Genomic DNA, 23,301 nt, shown 5'->3' on the forward strand with positions numbered 1-23,301 from the left:
CCTTGGACCCCCAGCCAAGGGAGTTGGATTATCTTTGAATTTCTACCTCCCAACAAGATCTGTACACTGGACTCCAGCCCTCATCAGCTCCCAGCCCTCCTGAATTCCCCAGCTACTATGTTGAGGACATCTAGATGCCTGCTGAGACAGGGCCTCCTGAGAGGTCCCCAAATGTGTCCCCAGTTGGGAACCAGCTCAGCCTGAGGTCCAGGCAGAAGGGGGAATCAGACCACCACCCAGGGAACAAACTCACAGTCTCACGATCTGGTTGGCCTGTTGCCTCCCCAGCCAGACTTGGGTCTTCACCGAGCTTTCTCTGATGCGCTCGCCAGAAACTCCCAGGGCTGCCCTCTCTTTCACCCACTGGCACAGTTTGGCACCCTGGGCCTCTGGACGCTTGGTCGAGGAGAGTGCCATCTGCTGTGCTGTAACTGAAGCCCTTGCTTCTTGCTTCTTCCCTTAAAGTGATGTCACCAATGAAGTCTAATCCTTTGGCAAGATGGCCTGACCTGACTCCATCAGTCACCTGGGTCACCATCTCTGTGGTGCACTAGGCCTGCATATCAGTCCTAGAATCACCACCGTTGCCACCGCCAACAGTTTGGCTAATGAACTTGGCTCACGCAGAAACGCTTTTTTTTAAGTTTGTTAATGAGATGAGGTTTCAGCGATTTAAACTTTTATCGTCGAAAGGGCAGAAAAATACATAACACTGTTAGGGATTTTTAGAAGTGAGACTGTAACCCATTAAAGCTTTTAAATCCATTCATTCAACAAATATTTACTGAGTACCTCCTAAGTGCCAGGCATTGTTCTAGATGCTTAGGAGGCACCAGAGAAAGAAGTCTGATATCAGGGAGTAGACATCCTAGTGAGACAGCAGACACACTGGTCCATAAATGACTTGGAAACTGTGGAACTAATTTTTAAATACCCTTTAAGATTTTCTCCATACTTTCAGTTGCAGTTATTCTTTCTTGATCTCTCTTGCTGTGGCAGCAAACGTTCTTGGGAGGAGACCTACAGCTGTTTTGGTTTTAGCTTTCATAGCCTTTGACAGAATCGTGGAATAATCAGACCAATGGGAATTCCTTTAAGAAAGTGTACGGGAGAAGAGGAGGAATCATCCTTAAGTCGGTCTCCCAGCCTTTGAGCTCGACAAAACCAAAATCAACTAAGACCCTTAGGAAAGGTATTTTTGCAGCTCTCAGACTTTGTTCGCTGCCTTGCCCACCCAGTGCACTAGAATCTGTTTGGTTTTTCTTAATGAAAGTGGACTTAATAAAAGCAAACCTGATTATCGTTGATATATCTGATTCCTCTTGGCCTTCTCAGCCGTATAATCCTACTGCCTCTAACTATCTTGACCTCGCTGGGCACACACGCTTTAACATGTTTGGTAGCAGTGATAGAGAAATACCTCATTGCTGAGGCTTTGAAGAAAAGCTTCACCCTGCGGTCCCAGAAGTGGAGAGACATTGCTGACCAGCTGAAGAAAGCCAGAGGCATTCTAGCGGCGCTGTGAAACCCTGACCCAGTGTTCCCCAACATTAAGCCCCTCGGAAATGAAAGCAAAAAAAAAGTGGTTTTTTTTGTCTGGAAGGGATGAAGAGCTCTAATCTGCTGGCATTCACTGATCAGAAGGAGATTGGCTGGAACATAGAGCCGCATGCCTAGACTCATTTGTAATTTCAACTGGGATTTGTCTTTCCCCAAAATATCTGTTTGAGGTCATCCCCAAGGAGGTCTCCATTTGTTCAGCTGTTTTCTAGTAAACAGAGGAAACTCAAAATTCAGCTTTTCATTTTCCACCTAGAGCAGCACACTGCACTAGAACTCTCGGCGATGGTAGAAAGGTCGTATATCCGCACCGCCCAAGATGGTGGCCGCTAGCTGCATGTGGCTATTGAGCGTTTAAGACGGGGCTGAAGAACTGAAGTTTTCTTTTTATATAATTTAAATTAAATTAAACTTTAATGGGACAGCACAGGTCTGGAGGAACCCCTGCAACTCCAGATGATTCTGGGGGCCCAGCGTCCTTGTAGACTACGGCCTGGAAAGGGCCCTTGGCACTTGGTGTCGCATCTGTATGCAGACCTCATGGAGCCACCGTGGTGCCCCAGGCAACGCTCTGCACGCCACGCGGCAGATGTGTCACACGCTGGCAGCTCCAAACAGCCCCGTCTCTTGTCTCTTTCAAGTTGGGGGCCTGGTGGGAGCCGTTTTCTGTGACTCTTGAGTAGCTGAGTAACAGAGCCTGGAAAAGGATGAGTCATGTGCAAACATCTTCTAGGGTTGGAACAAAGATCTAGAACCACAATTCTGAGAATTCTGCCAGCATCCCAAAAGGGGGGGTGCCCCACATGAGCCAACTGGCAACTTCAAATTCTCTTGCTGATTTCTGATTTTTTTTTTTTTCCCCACAATGGAAAGCCTGTCTGCAAGAAACGTGGTCATCCAGGCAGAAGGCTTGGTTTTTTCCTTTTTTGACAAGAGGTAATTACTGTGGGCTTGATCAGGCATCCAGAGTACTGGAGCAAATAAATCATGCAGTGGCCAGTGAGGGAGGGGCCCAGCTGCTAATGGAAGCGGTGGCTGGGTCATCTCAACGTGATGTGGCTTGATGGAGCGCCCGCGTGGGTCTGCCGTAATGTGCTACTGATACGCAGCCAGCCGGTTTCCCCCATGTGGCTGGGGCTGTGAACCGCTGGAGCAGAGCTGGACTGCACAGCAGTGAATGAAGAGGAAAATTGAAGTAATGTTGTATTATAAATTTATGATTTCATCTGCCCGACCCAGAGGATGTTCGGCGATGGGGGGCGGAGATAAGAACCCCCACTCGGGCAGATGCCAAATTCTCATCTTTGTTGAACAGGAGACAATTTTGACATGCCTGGGAAGATTGGGGTGAGGCCCCCAACTGGGGTGAACTTGACCATGCTTTTCCTCATTCCTGGTGAAGACTTGCGAGTGTGCCAGGAAGTAGGCAGATACAATGGAATCATACTGGTGACTCGAATCAGGGAGGGACTGGGCGTTCCACCACCCTCCACCCCACCCACCCTGAGGGAGCCTCGGAAGGTGACACATGGGCTTAGGTTTTTGCTGTCACGTTAACACTAAAATATTTAAGACCCCCAGCACTGAAGTTAGAGGCAAAGGAGTCATTTTTCACTAGGAAAGCCCTTGGGCAGCAGTGACTTGGCTGTTTGCATATAATTCATTAATCAATATTGTTGAAATCATGGTAAGAAGTCTATTGCTGAAAGATCTGATTTGATAGCAGGTGATTAATTTGGAGGAGAATTGGGCTGGCCAGCCATGAGATAAATACCAAGGAAGGAGCCAGTATGTGTGTGTCCACTTAAGGCACCCGAGTCCCCGTCTCTGTCCCTATACTTTGTCTCTCTGTCTCTCTTTCCCCGTTGGGTGCCAGAGCTCAGCGACTCACTGGGGTCTGTTCCTCTGCAGTCAGGACAAAGCCACCAGGTCACCCTGGTTGGTCTGGGCATCCCTCTGTCAGCAAGGCACCAAGTGCTGGGAAATAAACTCATGCAGAAAGAGCAAGCAGCAAGACCCTTGTGGGGTGTAAACAGATCAACTGGCCAGTGAGCGGTGACTGCAAATTTGGAAAAGCTCTGGCCGAAGCGAGGGAAAGGAGCCACAGCTGGTCCCTGAGAATTGGGGCCCATCAGCACTTCAGGGGACCTGCGAAGCTTTCTACAGATGGCAAGACTCAAGCTCCCAGAAGGAAGGGAAGAACCCCGATGACATGGCCTTGGGCCAGAGGCTGGAACCCATCTCCTGATGTCTAGTCCAGCAAACTTCTGTCTTAGGTCTGATGACAGATCTTCTGGTCAAGATGAAAGCTGTGACACCAACAAGCAGAGGAAAGTGAAGGAGGGTGGGTCCCATTTTTGGACCGCCTTCAGCATAAAAGCGCTATGAGCAGGCAGCAGGAAGACCCGCAAACTCTAACTCGTGATGCTGCACCCAAGCTGGAATTTAGTGAATGATCTTGGTGTTCAGCCATCACCTGCAGGGTCAGAAAATGCTTGTGACATGTGAGAATCCACCTTGGAAGTGGATCATGAGACCCCAGAGCCTGGCTTTAGGGTGTTTAAGTTGCTGTATGGAGCCGCAAGGGTACATGTGGAAAGCCGCCACTTATGGGCCTTATGGTTGGAGGGCGTGGAGACTGTCCTAAACCTGCCCATCAAAATGCTTTCTACTAGCGTTTTGGTGACAAAGCAACAGAAATAACTCTGGCTGCTATAGACAGTAAAAGAGATTATTGGAAGGGGCTTGGGCAACGGACAGAAGTGCCAGGAAGGCTGGGGAACAGGCAGGAACTGGGGAGCTGGGCGGTCAGCCACAGCCCCACCAAGGGGACAACCCAGGAATGACCTGGTTAGGGGGCCACTGTTGCCACCAATGGACCCCGGGCTCTGCTGCTGACGCCAGAATAGATTCTGAACCGTCCGCCCTCCTCTGCCCCACTGGCACCTGGAGAAGACTTGCACTGGCCCAGCCTGGGTTCACAGTCTGCTTCCATGATGGGAGGCAGGCCCGTCTCCAAGACTCAGACACAGAGAAGGGGGTTCAGGTGCTGGGCAGCCGAAAAGAGCCACAGGCATCCCGCTCAGAGGTCAAAGCAGAGGTCAGGCTGGCAGTGGTGGTGGTGGTAAAGTAGGTGGCAGGCTGGCCAGGGTGGTATTTTAAGAGCGTGAATAGACTGAGTTTCTTCTATATGGAGCGGAGGGAAGAAAAGGGAGCCTGGCAGGCTGGGAACGGGGCAGCCATGGGTCTGCTATGGCCAGTGGAATTTCCATCCAAGAAGGCTACCCCAGCCTTCTTTGTAGCCGAACTCAAGAAGTCGGGACGTGAGGAGTGAGGGTCTGAGTGGGCACCACGAAGGGTAGGGAGCTGCAGTGGCGTCTCATGGGGGATTGGTAACTGGTAACTGATCGGAGACGACCACAGGGACGCCAGAACTTGCCAGTTCTTTCCTCTGCACCCCATGCCCAGTCCAGCAGCGGTTTCCACAGACACCCCTTGGTTAGCCAGCACCCCCAGGTAATCTGCTGAGACGGGTGCCTGGAAGGAGCGTGCTTGCTGGGAAATGCCTGTTGAGGCTTTGGGTTCACGCTTGTGGTGCACATTTAGCACAGCCAGGCCCTCCCTGTTCTCCCAGGGCCTTGGGAAGATACGGTGGAGTGTCCCTGCTTGGACGTGGCTTGGTCCCTGCGTCCCCCGGGCCATGGTTCACTGGGCCCAGTGTTTTTCCAGAGGCACAGAGTCAGCCCCCGAGTTTTGCCCCTAGACTGTGACCCCACCCCGCGTTCCTTATGCTCTGTCCATGGTGCTGGCGAAGGACTTTAATCTCCTACTGTCAATAGCCTTAAGGTAAAGTACATACAGGGTAAGCTCTGCAAATGTCAGCGCCCGGCGCTGGCCGAGGGTCTGGGGCTAACCTGTGGCATTTACTCTGCAGGTTCAAGAAAGTGCGTGGGCTTTGGGGGTCTCTCGGCCCAAATACGGGCTAATCACCAGCAGGCTGACAGCAGTGCCCCAGCCACGGGCGAGGGGTGACCCAGGCCCTGGGTAAAGACCCCCACGGGAGACAAGTAATTTTGTGGAGGAAAATAACTCGGACTGTGTCTCACTCCCGCCCTCCCTCGGACTCCCGCAACCTGAAGCAGCTGCGCTAACCGACGTGGTCTTTCTCTCTGTGTTCAAGGCTACCCCAACTTTGTGGCAACCTATGGCCGCGGCTACCCTGGATTTGCTCCTAGCTATGGCTATCAGTTCCCAGGTGAGTGGCTTTGTCTCCCAGGGCTTTGGGGACATGGGAGGTGGGCTGCATTGGGGAGAGGGGAACCCCTAAGGAGAACCAACTCATGCATACATCCATTCACGAAATGACCTACAGGTGCTAAGTTTCAGATCCACTTGACCTTGTATCCAGGTCAGGATGCAGCCCAGTTTCTGATTAACTGAAGTATTTCACTGGTTGAGAGTGGCTTGTAGGGGGAAGGGAAAGACAGGAGCCCTACCTCTGCTTGCCCTCTGTTTTCTGAAACCTCTTCCAGGTTCTCTCTCCTTGGGGAGGGGACTGAACTTGGGGCCCAGGGTTTTCTGTCACCCTGTGCCTCCCCAGCATTCACGTGCCTTGCTGTCTAGACCTCACCTTCCTTCCTCCCCTCGTCCGGCTCCGGTGCCCTTCTGACATACATGTGTGTTGGGTGTGCTCTTGGGTTTGGGTCTGCTCTCTGTCCTGAGTGATGGTGGCGGGGGGTTGGTTAGATTCTCCCTTCCCTCCATGTGGGCGTCAGAGACTCAAGGCAGAGCGCCCGGTGATACCCACTCGCGTGCCCAGGCTGCTCTAGCTTCCGTGTAACCGGGAGGCCTGGGACTCTCACCTGTGGGGCAGCGGGGGCCGTGGTCCTGCAGGGATGGGGGAGGGGCATGAAGGAAGTGATGTTTTATGGGGCTTGCTTTTCCCTAGAAGCGGGGAAGCCAGCCTTCCCCAGACCTGGAGTACAGCAAGAATGTTTTGGGGTGCTCGGGGGTGTCTGTGTTCTAAGGACAGCTGGGGTGTGTAGAGAAGATGCTAGGAGCAGAGTTCTGCCCTCTGGGCTCTGTGTCTTGGCAGGGGCCGCTAGGGAACTGGGCTTCCACTCCTGGTTGGTCATCCTCCTAAACCCGGAGGCCTGAGCTGCAAGGCGGCGAGGCGAGCAGGACATGGCCCTGGGGGGACGGCACTCTGAAGGCAGTGGAGGGCAGGGCGTGCGGTGTGCGAGGGGCCTCAGACTGAGCTTCGGGTGGGGAAGGGGTGTGTCGGGGGAGGTCAGGAGGCATGTGGGACACTGAGAGCCATGCTCTATGGGGGACAGATCCTCAACCAGCAACAGAAGCCCTAGGCTCTTGTCCTGTCTGCCCATGGCCATAGGCAGGTCACCCAGCATCTCGGGGCCTCCCTTTTGTTTTCTGGAAATGAGGGGTTTGGGCAGGATGGTCGCTGGGGTCCGTGCACCTTTCTGATAGCGGGGGAGGTGGAAGACAACAGCAGGTACAGAAGCAGAGGTTCAGGTGGAGGGGATGCGTGGAGGGACTTGCCCACAAGTGTGTCCCCTGGGCCGGGTGGTCTCCCCACCAGGGTGGGCCCCTCAGCAAACAGCCTCAGCTGCCCCAAGGGAGCCCTCCGCACCGCTTCTCTGCTGCACGTGGCAGCTCAGGTGGCCACGGGCCTCGCCAAGCAGGACACCAGACACCGCAAGCTGAGAAGCCAGCACCGGGCCAGGCACGGTCTGCACCTCCTCTAGATTTTCCCTCTACGGATGGGGACCCTGAAGCCTGGAGAGGTAGAAGCCCTGTTCAAGGGGTCACAACCAGTAAGGGGCAGGGCCAGGATTGGGACCCAGGTGGCCTGGGTCTTAACTGCCATACCCCGTCATCTTCCTAGCATCCGTCTGTCCAGTACGATCACGCTAGCCACGGGCAGCGACTAAGGTTTACATTTCATTTAAGTAAAATTAAGTAAAATGGAAAATTCGGTTCCTCGGCCACACTAGCCACGCTTCAGTTACTCAGCAACCACGTGGCTAGTGGCTACTGTGCAGAATCTAAAACGTTTCCGTCACCACATAAAGTTCTGCTGGATGGAGCTGTTCCAGAGCCTACATGAAGAGGTGTGTTATGATGAGGGCTGCTTGGTCCCCACACGCACGTGCATGCGGGCACTGCCTCTCCTGGAGAGACCTTGTGTGTCACCATCCCTGTTCTCCATTCCTTGCCTGTCCTGCTCAGCCCAGAAGCTGGTGGTAGTTTTGGGGAAGCCTTTCCTCTCCTTCCCTCCCCTACCTTCCTCCCCAGGGGATAAGAAGATGTGCAGGGTCACACATCCTGGCTCGGTGAGAGTGCCTTGCTGCTCTGTGTGCTTGAAGCCTACCTCCCTTCACAATCAGGCTGCCATTGCCCCCTCAGTGTAGCACTAGTCCCAGCAAACAGTTAGGGATCCTAACCCGGTATAGTTCGGGGGAGGGGTGACACAGTGGACTCCTTGCTCAGGCCCCCATCTCATCTGAGAACCTGCCCTCGGGGCCCCATGAGCCAGCCCAGGAAATATCTGGTTGAATTGTGTCCCAGGGACCTGCATCCTTGGGTCTGCCCTAGATGGACATGTATGCAGGACAGACAGAGGTGCAAGAGTGACCAACCGAGGCTGGGTAGGATGAGATGGGATCCCCCAGGTGCCTAGCCCTTCACCACAAGCCAGGGCTTTGGGAACAGAGCCGGTGGGAGGGTGGTGGTAAAGGGACATGGAATGGGCTTGGGGGTGACCCTGCCCCTGGAGGAGTGGCCTCCTGTGGAAAGGTAGCTCTGTCTGCTGTCCAGGAGCCTCCAGCAGCCGAGGATTCTAGCACACAGAGCCCAGGTAGGCCCCTGTGGTTTTCCAGACTCCTCCTGGAGCCTCGGCCTCAGGGGCAGGGAAGCTTTGCAGCGTTCTGACGTGAGTCTCTTGCCCTGTGCCAGTAAGGAATGTCTTCAGTGGATCTGGCCGGGGGGGCTGGGGTGCAGAGGGGTGACCCAGGGGAGGGCAACCCAACTCTGCCCTCTCCTCGCCCCTGTCAGGGTGGCTCTGCTGACCCCCTCCCCATGCCTGTGAGTCAGCGACGTCAGCACAGATGGTCTCATCCCCACCAAGCTGCCCTGGTGTCTTTTCTTCGCGGTCTTCCTTTTCCATGTTCTCAGCGGTGCCCACTTCACCCACTGCCCACCTCGTCTCCCTTGTGATGCGCGTACCTCCCGCACCCCTCCCAGCCCTTCCTGAATCCATCCTGTGGGGTGATGCAAGGTAGCTAAGAGCAGCGGAAGGACACCCCCGTCCTGGAGGGCTGCTGAGGTCTGCATCCTGTGTGTCCTCACCACGCGCCGAGCACCCTGCATCCCCTGCGGGAAGGTGCCGCCTCTTCACCTGAGTTGGCCCTTTCTGTGAATCCCCATCTCATCCGCTCGTGTCCCTGCTTTACCTGTGTGACCTGGGCTTGCTGCAGACCTTTCTGGTTGCACAGTTGGTGTTAAGAAATGCCTGTCTCTGCCCACCTTTAGGCTTCTATGAAAATAAAGGAGAGCTGCTCCAATAAAGGGGGCTATGGGCTTCAGATAACTCTTCGAGTGGGAGTAGTTCTCTTCCAGAAAGACTGAGTGACGATCAGCCACCGTGGACGTGGCTCCTTCTTCCCAAGCCCAGATGGTCCACCGCGTGCCCCTTACCCCCAGCCCAGCCCTCGTGGGTCGGTGTGGGGACTGGACTTATCACGATCCTGATCGGTGGTCTCCTCTCTTTTTCCCCCTCTGGACCCTCATTTCAGTTCAATCTGTTAATTTCTGTTCTTATTTCACTTTGCAGACTACTTGCCGATTTCACAAGACATAATTTTTATCAACTAGCTCTTAAGAGAGGCATAACAAATTGGGGTTTGCCACCATTACTAGAGAGAGGACACAGTCCCTGCCGGGGCCACCCCGCTGCTGTCAGTGCCCACTGAACACTGTCGTAGCTGCCTGTTGGAACGAATGTCCTTTTTCTCATTTTTAATTCTTGGAAAAGACTCCTGTCCTCAATGCTTCTTTCAGTTTTTTCAAAGCAATTTTATTCTCCAGTCCCCTCCCAGTTTGCTTCTCGTACGCACTGTGGACACCTCCCCACGTATTCCACCTGCCACCCTCCCAGAATGTCATGGGGCCGGGGGGAAACTTCTCACAAACTTTGTAGAGCCTTCCTCAAGGGCATCTAGGAAGAAGGCCTCAAATTATTTTAAATAATCACCAAATAGGCTTGTTGGGGCATTTCATGGGTGAGCTTTTAAGTGCTGGAGCCCACAGGGGTTGGGGATATGTGACTTGGAGCACCTGTGTCCTGTGGCGGACAGAACCAGAAGTGAACACACACACACACACACACACACACACACACACAGAGACTATTCTATAAATACTAATGTGAACGATCTAATCTGGAAGAAAAATTATATAAACATTATCTGGTTGTCTTTGTCTTTGGGGGCCAATCCCTCAGTGGTTGTTGCTATAATAATGCACATCTGTCTTCGGGAAGGGACAGTGGAGGCACCCAGGTGCTGCCACATCTCAGGCCCTGTGGGCCCCGATCCACACTGGGTCCCTCTTTCCCTGGCACCTCTGCCCTCACCTCGCCGCCTACTCGCCTTGCATTCCCTGCTGGCATCAGGGGCCTCTTGGCCCACTGGGGTCAGAGGGCGCGAACACAGAGGGTCTGTCCTGATCAGGTCGGTACCCCTGATGGTCACCCCCAGAAGGGCTTCCTTTCCCAATGACCCTGATCTGTCCACTTACCCACTCTCTTGGATTAACAAAGTACAGCTCAGTTGGGCCCTCAAGAGTCACCCCTTGTTCACGCTCAGGGTTTGTGAGAAGTGACCTGCGTGCTTCCGTCGGATGCATTCAGTCCATCCTTTTGAATGTCAGTGTCCTTTACACCCAACCTGTGCGGTTGTGTTCATCTCATTAAAGATGCTTGATATAATCATTGGTTCCTTTCCTTTTATTTTCCCTCAGGCTTTTTCATGAGTGCTGTTTTTTCTTTTTAATCTGTATGGCTTCTTTCCTCTTTATTTTGTTCTGCTATGAATTGCTTTGCTTTGGTGAACTTGTCCCAGTATATGCTTGCCTCACAGACGTTTTAGCCGTTGTGAATTTTCACCCCTGTAAATAGTTCGTCTGTGCTTCTCCCTGTTGCCGTTTTATTTTTACCCCTGTAAGCAACTGAGGTAGAAAAATAAATTGTTTACCACGGACATGCTGTGTGCTGCCGTCTCTTAGCCCGACAGTGTCCTGCTCTCGCTCCGGGGGAGGTGAAGGCACTAAATAACCGGTACCAGTGACAGCCTAGTGCGGTTTCTGAAAGCATGCGCACTCCCCCTGGCTGCCGCCTGCGCCCAGCCCTCTCTGCTTCCTCGTGCCCCCTGCACTTGCTCGAGGCGGCCCTGTCCTTGAGCCGTGGCAGAGCGTTTGCATGCAGCAACTGCTCGGTCCGCTCCCGTGCCCCCTTCCTCTGCCATCACCCCCTGCCCTCGAGTGAAAATGCCACCGAACACCTGGAGCCCCTCGCATCTGTGCACCGGGTGTGTGTGAGCCCGTGCACGCACTGTGCACACCTGCCCACGTGTGGTTTGCACGTAGCTTGCTTTCCTAACTCCCCTGTACGGTGCAGGTCCGAGGAGGCACCTGTGTTGCTGGACATGAAGCTAGAAGATCTCATTTCCAGGTCACTTGGCCACATAGTAGCCATGTGACCTTGAGCAAGTGACTTAGCCCTCTGAGCCCTCGGGATTATAACAGTGCCTAGTGAGTTAGGTTTTTAGAATTACCTAGGGTGATGTGTATATGTGAACATGCCCTGTAAATTGGTGAATGCTATACAACTGGAAGTTTCAGAAACAGTGGGCCTTGGTGTTCTTATTCTACCACTCTCCAGAGCGGTTTTCTCTTCCTCGTCACCCCCGATGAAGCTGCCTGCTAGGGGATCTACTTATCAGTGAAAGGAATGATTGAGAATCCCCAAGGGAGTTGCTGGGACTTCTTGCTTCACCCCCCCTCTTCCCTCCCTCCCTCCCCATGTACTGATCATCAAGCAGTGGATCAGGTACCAAATATCTGGACGTGCATAAGGCTATAGCTCCTTCAGGATGCTCACGGCCCAGCCGAGGGTGACAGCCAGTGATCAAACCCATCGAGCATCATGGGACAGGTGCTTAGCTAGAGAGAGGGAATCTCTCTCTGCTGTAAGGGCACAAAGACAGGCTGTTGGTCCTGCCTGGGGTGACACCACTACTGGGTCTTACAAAGTCAAATAAAATTAGCTGGGTAAAGAAGAGAAGGAAGTGTATCCTAGGTAGATAAATGACATGCTTAGACACTGAATCAAGTATTTTTTTAAAAGAAAGAAAATGCAATATAATAATACCTAGGCAAAATAAGAATTTGTTTTTTCTCTCCAGTGTGAAAGAAGCCTGGATGTGGCTCCACAGTATCAAGGGTCTGGGTTTCTTTTATCTTTGTGTCCTATTCTCTTCAATGTAAGACTCCATCTTATAGACTAAGAAGGCTGCTCAGGCTCCAGCCATTACGTACTCATCCCAGAAGAACACATCCCTTCCCTTTAATAACACTTCTTAGAAGTTATGTGTGGCACTCTGCTTAGATCCCATTGGTCAGGCCTTAGTCACATGGCCACTTTTAGCTGCAAAGGAACCTCAGGAATGTCTTTATTCCTGGTAACCATGTGCCAGCTAAAAACAGGATTCTGGTATTAAGGAAGAAGGGTGAAATATTTATTAGGGGACACTTAGCAAACTCTGCCACAAACCTGAAAGGGGCTGCGGTGCAGGTTCCAGGGATTAAGAGCAGTTAAAGGGATGGGGGTGGGTCAGGGGAGACAAGGTTAGAAACGGGGGCAGGTTCCCGGATTCACATTTGATCCACAAAACACATGAAAAGCCCTTAGAGGATCTTAGGTAGAGGAGTGATGTGGTCAGATTTCCAAAGTGAGTCAGAAGGGGTTTGGGGCGGGGGGTGGGGGGGCAGTGAGGGACCCATGTGGGTGAGTTCAAAAGAATGCTCCCCTCTTTCTGCACTGCCTCTCCTCCTCTCTGCCTCTTCCTCTCGGGGCTCTGTTTCTCTCCCCCTGCCTCAGGTTGGCTGCGGCCCTTTGGGGGTCTTTCAGCTCTACTGGGACAGCAGGGTTAATGTGCAGCCCCAACCGTCAAAAAAGTGTCTGAGCCACAGCCTTGGCTACTGAAGTGACCTCAGACACAGGGCCCTGGGGGCAGCCAGGAGAGTCAGGCTAGCATCCCTGGCTCAGTGCTGCCACCTCCCTCCTAGGATGACTGTGTGGGAACAGCCGGGTGGTACAGGTTCCAGGCGGGGAAACCTGGGACTCTGGTTCAGGAAGTACCAGTTTGTGCTTCTACGTCCTCAGTGATGGAAAACAGATTTCATTCAGGTGCTGATGTTGACTGATGGGGACTGGCTTCCTGGAGCACTGGCTTAAGAATGATCTTGAGGCCAAGTCTTAGCTCAGCAGAAAGGGAGCTGTGGTTGATTAGCGATGCCTGCGTGGTTGCTGGATCCGGAACTCACAACTGCTCACCACGTATTTTGCCTTCCATGTCTCCAGTCTGATGATGGATGGTTCTCAGGTGCTGGTTGATTTTTGGTCCCTCTAAAAGATAGTCCTTCTGTTCCACACCGAGGGAGGGGGTGTGGTCTGAGGAGAGGTGCCATAGCTCAAGGATATCCTGTTCTCTCTGGCGGAGAAGCTGCTGTGGCCCATCTTCAGTTGTGGCTCCGCAGTGTAAGCTTCGGTCACATCGTCTAGTCTTTGAGCAAAGACCAAGTCTTAGTGGTCTGTCTTATCCTGAGGGCCGTGGCTTGAATGTGGAAAGCAGAGGGAAGAGGGCCCAAGTTTTTGGAAGGGGAAGGAGTTTGCCTTATGCCAGATGACTGGGGAAAGCAGCCCGGGGCAAGGGGCTGCTTCCTGAGCTAGCTCACACCAACCTGTCAGTTCCCTCCGGTTTACGACACGCGTGAAGTGTTCAGACGCGCTGATAGCTGCCACACCAAAGGCCTGGGGCCCTGCCTGGATGGATAACCTGGGCCACTGCAGGGAGCGACTCCAGAGGCCTTCCGTCCACCCCTCCCCCAGCCCACCCCCATGGCGGAGACCCTCGTGCTCAGCCCCCACTCGGGAAACCTGTGCTCGTACTCCCACCAGAAAAAGTGATGCTTTTTCTGGTCAAGTTCTTGAAGAGAGAGGAGCAGGCCTCCCTCCCAGCCTCTGTGACTCTGTCAGGGGAGGCGATTCCAGGGCCACTGTGGTGGAATCACAAAACCAGTGGCTTGGGATGACCCCTCACTCGGGTGTCTGTTTAAACCTCAGGACTTGCCTCTGCTTAAGTTTGTAAGAGGCTCTTTCCTCACCCCCCTACCCCAGAAATGCCCTCAGGGGGAACCCTGGTATACCCCGACGCGGTAGGTCCTCAGCTCTGCCAGTGCCGCCTGGCTCGGTGCTTCTGCCTGGGTTCCAGAGCGCAGCCCTCCCAGCGAGTGATGGCTGGCTCCTGACGGGTAGGGGAGCCCACCTTGACATGCCAGGATGCGATGGTCGGCTTCCCAGGCCTGTTGACGTGTCCACAGTCCCAGGCGCCCACAGCTAGATGTTTCAGCACTGTAGACAGAAATGCTCCCTCGTAAAGGGAAGCCCCACCTGACACGGCAGCCCGCACACATCTGCTTCATCGCCAGCCCTCTCATCTGCACCTCCCTCCAGCCCAGAGCTTCGTCTCTAGGGATTACCCCCTCACAGATTGGACCCACAGGCGGATTTGAAATCACAAGCGAGCTCCTCCTGTGGCCAGCCCACTCCCACGCCACCTGGCCCTGTGGGTACTGGGAGCTTATCCCTCATTTGGATATTAAAGTCAGGCTTAGTCAGGACAGTGTAGCTGCTGCTTTAAAAGAAAATGAGGAAGTAAAATTCTGCAGCACACCCCTATTCTGGCGTGAGCTGTGGATGGGCCGCCCTCCCATGCTCCTCCCGTCACGTAGAAGATCAGGGGCTGACGCTATTCCCAGATGATGAAAGCAGAGCGTGGTGCCTAATAGGCACTTAATAAATGTTTGCGGAAATGAATTGGAGCAGTCTGAATTGACGGGATTGCGGGTTTCACTTTCCATCAGGTTTCCATGCCTCTTGAAACTCCTCTGCATGAAAAAGGGAAACGTGACTCGGGGTGCCAAAGCCAGAGACCCCGGTTCTCAGGAGGGAAGTCGGGAGACTGAGTTCTTGTCCCCAGCTTGCTGGGACAGTAAGGCCACCTCTGGGCCTCAGTTTCCCCATCTGTCCAATAGGGCTATTGATCTCCTTGTCTTATCTCCTTCCTCACAGGTTGTTGAGAGGGTCACTGACCAGGCATTAAAAAACACAAAACAACAACAACAGAGTGTGAGATTATAGGCAGACGGCAGTGCCAGGCCTGAGGGATGGGCAGCTCCTGCGTCTAGGGCAGCCAAGGACAAACCAGAAGGCCAAGATGGGCCCCCATTCCCTCCTTCTCCCCAGGCTGAAAAGACAGAGCAGAGTCCTACCCCGAGGTATTTTCCCTGAGTCCAGGTCAGCTTGGATCCCCTGCCTCAGAGAGACCCAACCAATGGGGTCACTGCCTGTGGTGCCGGTGCCTTCCGTTGGGGGTGGGCCATGAGAGCGCATTCTCTGTAGTGTGCTGGACGGTGTCCTCAGGACCTGCCGGGGGCTAGATCCTCTGTGGGCATTGGGAAGGGGTCCTGATAAAGCGAGTGAGGAGGTCAGAGCCTGGAGGGGCGTCGCACAGGCAGCCAGATGTATCCCCCTGTGGTCTGACGGGGTGGGGGGAGGGGTGGCAGGGTTGGGGAGTCACTGACTGCCAGCAAAGCTTTCAAGAAGGGGCACCATCTGAACTGGGTTTTGAGGTGCAAATAGGAGTTTGCCATGCAGCCAGTGAGGGAAGGGTACTCCACGTCCAGGGATTAGCAAGTGTAAGGGCCCAGAAGCATTACGTGGCTTCCCTCCCTAGCGTTCCTACCTCTGTTGATGATTCTGTGGCCCCCATCTGGGCAGGTGCTGTCCTATTACCTGGGCCAGGACAGCTGGACAACAGACTTTAGCACTGAAAAGCTGATGCCACTTCTTCCCAGACCTAGGGAATCATGGGCAGACACTCTGTGAACCAGGGGTGCTGTCCCCACCATTGCCTTAGGCTGTTCCCTGTTGGATTGCACTGAGCTGGCCCAGTGGGCCCTGGGTGCTGGCTGCCCAGGGCTGGCTTCCTTTGAGGCCAAGAGCCTTGCCCAGTTGCAGTCACCTAGAGAAGGACAGGAGAGCGAGAGTGCAGCTGCTGACCCCCCTCGGAAGCCCTGCTGCCCTGCTCTGAGCCCGAGCAGGCCTCAGGGCAAGCCTGGGTTTGCAGGGGAGGGCGTGGGGCCTGTCCTGCATCTGTCTTAGTGGAGCTGGTTTAGGGCCTCTCCACACTCTCTTCGTCTGACCTCTGGCACCACCCTTGAACGAGCTAGGATTCAGGTGAGGCCTAGAGCAGGTAGAGCCCCTTTCTTGCCCACCCTGTTGTACCTATCCGTTCCTCTTCCACCCATTCCACACTTGCTTACCAGCACCTGCTGCGTCACAGCCCTGCCCCAGAAGCTGGGGACACAGTGACGAAGCAGAGAGACATAGCCCTGCTTTCTGGGACACGTGCTGGCAACAGAGGAGAGAGCAGGCTTCCACTAGATGGAAAGGCCCCCAGAGGTCCCTCCGGCTGAGCCCTTCCTAGAGGAGCTGGGAGGGACTGAACAAATCCAAGGGCAAAAGGGCAGGAGCGACCGCCAGCGCAGCTGACGTGCGAGCACCAGAGCTCTGGGGTCTTCAGCCACCGCAGCCAGGCCCTCCCTGAGCCCCTGCGAGCCCCTCGCCTCCTGCCGTCACATTACCCACCTTGTACTTCAGATAAGACGTATCCTTATCACTCACAGGCAAATTATAAATGGTATCTATTAAAGCCCTTTGTATGTGAAATGTCGTGTAAATTAATAGGGTTTTAGAATAGGAAGGCCACGCTGCTGTTACTACCTTGGGCAATAATAATAAAAATAGAAATAAAAGTTATTATTCCACTTACTGAGAGCTCACCCGGTGCCAGATAATGGTGCACCGGTGCCACCAACGCACTGAATTTCACAGCAGCCCTAAAAGGAGGTCATTAGTCGCGCTTACAGAGGAACAAAATGAGGCCAAGGCGGGGTTACATAACTCGTCTTGGGTGGCACAGCTAGTGAGCTTGGGAGATGGGATTTTTGCCACCTTGCCTTTAGCCATGTTGTGCATAGTTTCCTTTAACCTTAACTCTCCGGACCTGAGTCCTCCACCAGGTAACGTCTTCCTGGGGGTATTGCACTGAGGGCTCACTGAGATGGTCGGGGGGAGCCTCTTGGCCGTGGAAAGCGCCCCAGTGGCAGCTGCTCTTCTTATCATCAGTGTAAGGATCACTTTCTCATCACCTCGTCTGCTTTAAAGGTGAGGAGACAAAGGAACAGAGAAGGTTCTACACATCACCTTGTCACCTAGGGCTGACATGCAGTGGCGTGATCTGCCGGCTGTTCAAATTTTTAATGATTTCTGTACCGGTTGGTAAATAGCAGCTGCCTTGAGCCCCCAGAGTGCCTCCCCCCACCTCCCGGGAGTCTCCCCCAAGACCCCCTGACCGCCCCATGGCCCACCAGCCAGTGCCCAGTTCAAAACCTAAAATAGCCTGTCTCAGGAGTCAAAAAAGTGATGGACCCTGCATTTACAAGAGAGAGGGCTTGAGATCACAGATGTTAGTTTACTCACAGAGCTAGTGATGGGGCCAAGGTGGGAGCCTGGGATCTTTCAGCAAAAAGTCTTGGGGTGCTCAAGACTTGAAGGTTTGCTGTCCTGGCGCACAGACATGGGTGCTATAGGGCTGGTGTTTGGAATTGTGCCGAGCCCTTGCACAGGCCCGTAAAGAACGAAGCTGGGGAAAGTAGGCAAAGAGAGGAGGCCCAGGAGAGTTTAGGCCATTTAGATTTAAATGGCTCAGTGAGAGATCCTATGGGGAGAATGCAAAATGTTGACTCTTTAACTGGCAATTGGACATCTGAAACTGAGAACAGGACACGTAAAAAGCCATCTGCAGGGCTTCCCTGCTGGCGCAGTGGTTGAGAGTCCGCCTGCCGATGCAGGGGATACAGGTTTGTGCCCCGGTCCGGGAAGATCCCACATGCCGCGGAGCGGCTGGGCCCGTGAGCCATGGCCGCTGAGCCTGCGCGTCTGGAGCCTGTGCTCCACAACGGGAGAGGCCACAGCAGTGAGAGGCCCGCGTACCGCAAAAAAAAAAAAAAAAAAAAAGCCATCTGCACAGTGAGCTCTAGCAGGACCAATGGTCAGACCAGTGGCTTGTCCTGACACCCATTGGTGGTAGGTGGGAGAGCGTCTGCAAAGCAGAAATTGCAGTTTTATGAAGAGTGAGGGGAGGGGTGGTGCAGGAGAGAAGGAGAAACTCTCAGAATAGTTTGCTCATGTCTCCTTAGAAACTAGAGTCTGAAATGCCTTCACTTTGAAGGTCTTGGTCTTGGTCTCTGACAGACTGACGTTTGTTCTGTGGGCAAGTGGGTGTCCCTGGGCTAGCCAGGACCACAAACTGCTGTCACAGAGCGGCGCAGGCTGGCTTTGGAGTGAGCTCCCTGTGGCCACTCTCACCCTTGAAGTCTTGCTAGAGATAGAGCAATGCGGAACAGAGTCCTCCTAGGGCCAGGAGCCAGGGCGGAGCACTTGTAATGTATCAGCCATTCCTGATACTGGCCCTCTGGCCAGCACTGCGGAGAAACCTTGCCTTGTCCCCAAGGCCCCAGATAGTCAGGCCAAAGCTAGAACTCTTTAGGGCCCAGAAAGGGAAGGATTTGTCCCCAGCTCGGTCGGTCCTGACTGAAAAGAATTTTGAGGGACCTGTGTCTTGGTCACGTGTACCAAGGGCCTAGCTTGGTGATTTTTTTAACTGAATTGAAGTGGTAAGACCTTTAGGGGCTATAGGTCAAGATCATAGCCATGGGAATGCCTCCATTCCCTTTCCTTTTGTTTGCTGGACTTTGGAGGAAAGAATTAGCTGGAATGGCCACCCTCTACCCTCCACCGTCCTGCAAGCCTGAGTCTTCTGATCGCTGCTTCCCTCTCCAAGCAGGATTTGGTGTAGCCACACCCACGTCTTGAGCTCAGCTATGAGAAGACCCTATAGTACACACAGTCAGGGGCCTGGCTACAAGCTAGGTGGGCCCAGGGTAGAGGCCCCCTTCTCGCTGGCAGAGTGGCCAGAGCTCCCCTCTAGCCCAAAACCCTGCTTCTCGGTAGCCAATTTTCTCGCCTTTGCGGGGAGTTGGTTTGTGTGCAGCCTGGGCCCGCAGCTGGAGACCCCTTTCCCGTCAGGACTGGTGACTGGAAGTTCTGTGAGGGCAGAGAGTGTGTGTGTTTAGTAGGTGCTCAATAAATATTTATTGAGCACATAAGGGGCTGAGAATGGGTCGGGAGTTACGGAGGCCTCTGAGGTCGGTCCCTGCACAAGTTCTAGGTGAGCAAGGGCACTGTGGGCTCCAGCTCTCTGTTGGGAGGTAATACGGCCCCCCTGGAGAAAGATGCCGGGCCAGAGTCCCCAGGGAGAGCTTTCTGCTTCCTGCCTCCCCAGGACCCCAGCAAGCACTGCCTAAAGCCATGTTCTCAGCTCCGGCCATGCTTTGGGGAGCACTGGAAGTTTCCTTTGTCCAGGCTGCACCCAGACATATCATCAGAATCTCTGGGGGCAGGGCCCAGGCATCAGAGGAGGAGGGAGGCAGGAGGAATTGCCTGGAGCAGCTGCAGGTGGGTGACAGTGCCCACCCTCAGAGGGACCCTGGGCAGCTCTGCACGCCTCCTGGAGGTGCAGGGCGCGCTGGGGAAGGGGATGGAGAGTGCTTAAAGCAAGCACAATGTCGGAAAAATTGTCTTTCCTGGTAGTGCACATTATAAGAGAGTTTTATAAAGATGCCCCGCAGAAATCACAGCCTGTCAGAGCCATAAGGAACCTCAGAATTCACTCATCCAAGGTCACAGAATTAAGTAGTGACCAAGCCAGGACTGTATCCCAGGCGGCATCTTCTCAAACTAGGGAAGGGAGAGGACGCAAAGAGGTCCGTGACCTAATACCCTGCGGTGGACAGGACAGTGGGGCCCTTCAGTGTTTACTAAAAACCAAGGACACCCCAAGACTTCCTCTAAATCAAGGATTCTCTGCCCTTGATCCCACAGAGGATCCTGTGCATCTCTGCATGCATCAGAATTATCTGGAAGGCCTTTAAAAGAGAGACAAAGGCCCTACCTGATTCTTTGTGTGCTAAAGCTCCCTCAGCCAGGCTAGAAACCCGCTGCTCTGAACGGAGACCCTGAAGTGGATCTCAGAGGAGATGGTCGCAAGGATTAGATTCTCCACTGTGTTCTCAGAAGGGCCTTTCCTTCCACAAGGTTAGCGGGAGACAGGCTACGCAGAGGTACACCTCAATTTAACCTTTTGTCTTTTTTTTTTTTTTTTTTTGCGGTACACGGGCCTCTCTGTTGTGGCCTCTTCTGTTGCGGAGCACAGGCTCCGGACGCGCAGGCTCAGCGGCCATGGCTCACAGGCCCAGCCGTGGTGGGATCTTCCCGGACCGGGGCACGAACCCGTGTCCCCTGCATCGGCAGGCGGACTCTCAACCACTGCGCCACCAGGGAAGCCCCAACCTTTTGCAATTTTTGAAAGCCCTTACACCAAAGGTTCTCCCCCTCGGCTGCACCCTGGGGTCACCTGGGAAGCACTTAAAGGTCCCCCTGTCCAGGCTGCACCCTAAACCAGATAAATCAGCATCTCCAACAGTGGGACCCAGGCCTCAGCATTTGTGAAAACTCCCCAAGTGGTCCAGTGAGCGGCCAGCGGTAAGGATAGTCCGCTAGACAGAGCAGGTTCTCTTTCTTGTTGTTGCCGGCCCTCTCCTGTAGGCATTTGAGTTTGCTGCCCCTGGGCTGCAGGGTCACGGGAGTGGAGAGGCAGCTAGACATGCAGGCAGTGCTGCCTTTCAGCTCAGTTTACCCAGAGCAGTGCCTCCGAGCCCTGGCCCTCCTCCACCACCTTAGGGCATCTGACCGTCATCATACCAGCTGATGCTCCACCAGAATCTGAGGTGGGACAGACTCCGGACTAGGTCCCAAGTGGGACATGGGGCTCGGTCCCCACCCTACAAGAATTTGCCACCCAGCAGGAGACATCAGATGTGCACGTAAAAATAACTGTGCTTAGGTAAGGCAAAAACTGGTAAGTGCCACAGAAGCAATAAAAAGTAGGTGTGGTGTCGTAGAAGCCTCCAAAAAACCAAAGTGCCGTTGACTTCTAACTGGCACTAAATTCTCAGAGGTCCAGAAAGTCCAGAAAAGCATCTCGTCCACTGTCAGTGGGATGGCAACAGCTCTCACTTACACGAGTTACTTACCCCAGAGTGTGATGGTGCCAACCCCAGAGGTACCGCTTTCCAGTGACAGAGGGACTTGGGTTTGTCATCCTCTTACACCAGCAAGACAGGCCCTTGCAGGCTCAGAGCTGAAGGGATTTTAGAGGTCATCTGGCTTGACCTCCTTGCAGGAGACAGGAGTTGGTTACTCGGGGCGCAGAGAAGTGAAACACGGTGCTCAAGTTATAAAGCAAGCCAGGGGCAGCTGAGGCTGGCGGCCAGGCTTTGATGCCAAACCCAGTGATCCTTTTATTGCGCTGGTGGGGCAAGGAGCTCCAGACTGGTGAGATTGGGTCTTTAGGTCTGAATGACAGCTCCTAGGAGGCGTGGCACCTGACCGTGCCTGGAATTCCACCATTAGTGCTTTGTTCTTTCGTACCCAGGCAGCCTCTTTTTGAATGCAAGATTCTCTAACAGGAGGGGCATACTACCTTCCTAACACCTGAGTCGCCAGGTAGGCAACGTATAGCTCTCAAGTCGTGAGGTTTTATTAGCGAAACATTTTTCTCGTTGCTGCCTGATTTACTGCTAAGAAATGGGAGGTATTAAGCCACTGGGGTCACGCCAGCTGGCTTGGCCCGGTTGTTAGAGCTGAAAAGAACGCATATTCTAATTTTGAGGTATGGAAATTTAGCTGCACTAAAATGACATCATGAAGTTGGGACATCCTGAAAGATTCCAGACGACTGTTATCAGTAGGAATTCAGGCCTCCTGTGTGCTAATGACCATCTGACCATGTGGCCAACCCCGGAGAAGGTGGAATAGTCCTGCATGAGGGAGAGCCCTGTCTTGAGGGCAGGGCTGATGGCTGGACAGAGACCTGATGGGCTTCATCAGAATGAGAGCTAACACTTGTTGAAGCTTACTTCCTGGCAGGCATTCGTGTAAGCACTTTGCATCTATTAATCTCTGACTAATATCGCCATCTCTTTTACAAATGGGGACACCAAGGCACAGAAAGGTTAAGGCAGCTTGCCCAAAGTCACTCAGCTAGTAAGTGGCTAAGCCAGGATTTGAACCCAGACAGGCTTCGTGTCTGTGCACTTGGCTATTGGGCTAACCTGCCTCACGAGGAGAAGCCTGGTTGCCCCCTTCACGTGTTGGCCAGACAGGCTGTGTCGAGGAGGGAGCCCTTCTCCGCATTGCCAGCAGCAGACGGGGGAACAGTCATCTGGGCAGTGGGGTGCTAGGGTGGCCACGGGCACTCATGGACCAGGGGCTCTGCCACGCTTGCCTCAGCCCCAGCAAGAAGCCCTGAGCCCTGCCAGGTCTGCCTAATGCCCTGCAGTAATCCCCTGAATACCCCCTGCCAGGGCAACCCAGACCCCCATCCCTTCAAAAATAAAATAAGAGGTTTCCCAAGGAGGGAGTCTGCCGCAGGTGACCCCTGGCTCCTGAGGGCCTGGGGAGAGATGCTGAGCACAGGACCAGAAGCCAAACCTGCAAGGCTCTCCCTGTTCTTCTACCTCCTCCGGGTCCAGCCCTGGAAGCTCCTGGTCCCCAGGTCCCTCCTGCCGTCCTGGAGACAGGCTGCACTCCATGGGGACAGCTGTAGGCACATGACGGCCCCTGGCTGGGGCAGCCCCAGCACCTACACACACACACACACACACACACACACACACACACACACACACACACACACACACACACACCCCTTTCCTGGATCTGTGCTCGCGCATCCCCCACAAGCCCCGCCACCAAGGAGAGCCCATTGGCCTTAGAAATAGCATCAGTGGCTTAGCTGCCAGGTCATCTGGAGAACGTATTTGGGGTGACCGGTGAGGCTGGGCGGCCTCCCAGGACAGGAGGGGTTGGCAGGGAGCTGGGGAAGTGGACCAAGAAGACAGCCCCGGGGCAGGATGCTGGGGCAGCGCTCTCTCCTCCCTGCTTAGGAGATTTCCAAGGAGGCCAGGCTGCACGGGGGGGATGGGGGGAACGGCGGGCTGTGTTGCCACAGAGTGGGTGCTGTGAGGGCTGTCTCTGCTGTTCTGGGCACACTGGGGGGCTCCCCTCCCCTGCTCCCCCGCCCCCAACACCTGTCACTCCGCTTAGCCCCGTTTTGATGGTTGAGTTTAAATTCAGCCCTTAGCTGAGCAGTCTCCAGCAGGAGCCTTTATCTGAGATTAGGGATAATGGATTTCCTT

At 54.0% G+C, this 23,301-nt stretch overlaps 1 protein-coding gene across 4 annotated transcripts in view; it reads left to right on the forward strand.

Annotated features, from left to right (window-relative positions):
• MSI2 (musashi RNA binding protein 2) overlaps positions 1–23,301 on the forward strand; it is a 388,015-nt gene that overhangs the window by 331,691 nt on the left and 33,023 nt on the right. For 3 of the 4 annotated variants that reach the window (XM_089900876.1, XM_022552616.3, XM_022552618.3), the window contains exon 10: positions 5,741–5,815. In XM_089900876.1, coding sequence (XP_089757002.1) covers positions 5,741–5,815 — 75 coding nt within the window. Of the gene's footprint in view, positions 1–5,740; positions 5,816–9,412; positions 12,578–23,301 lie in introns of those variants that run through there. The other variant, XM_022552619.3, reaches the window with a different exon arrangement.

The sequence above is a fragment of the Delphinapterus leucas genome, chromosome 19 (genome assembly GCF_059928025.1).
Source record: "Delphinapterus leucas isolate spDelLeu-1000000601 "Yukka" chromosome 19, BTC_Dleu_Yukka2, whole genome shotgun sequence".
Taxonomy (NCBI): Eukaryota; Metazoa; Chordata; class Mammalia; order Artiodactyla; family Monodontidae; genus Delphinapterus; species Delphinapterus leucas.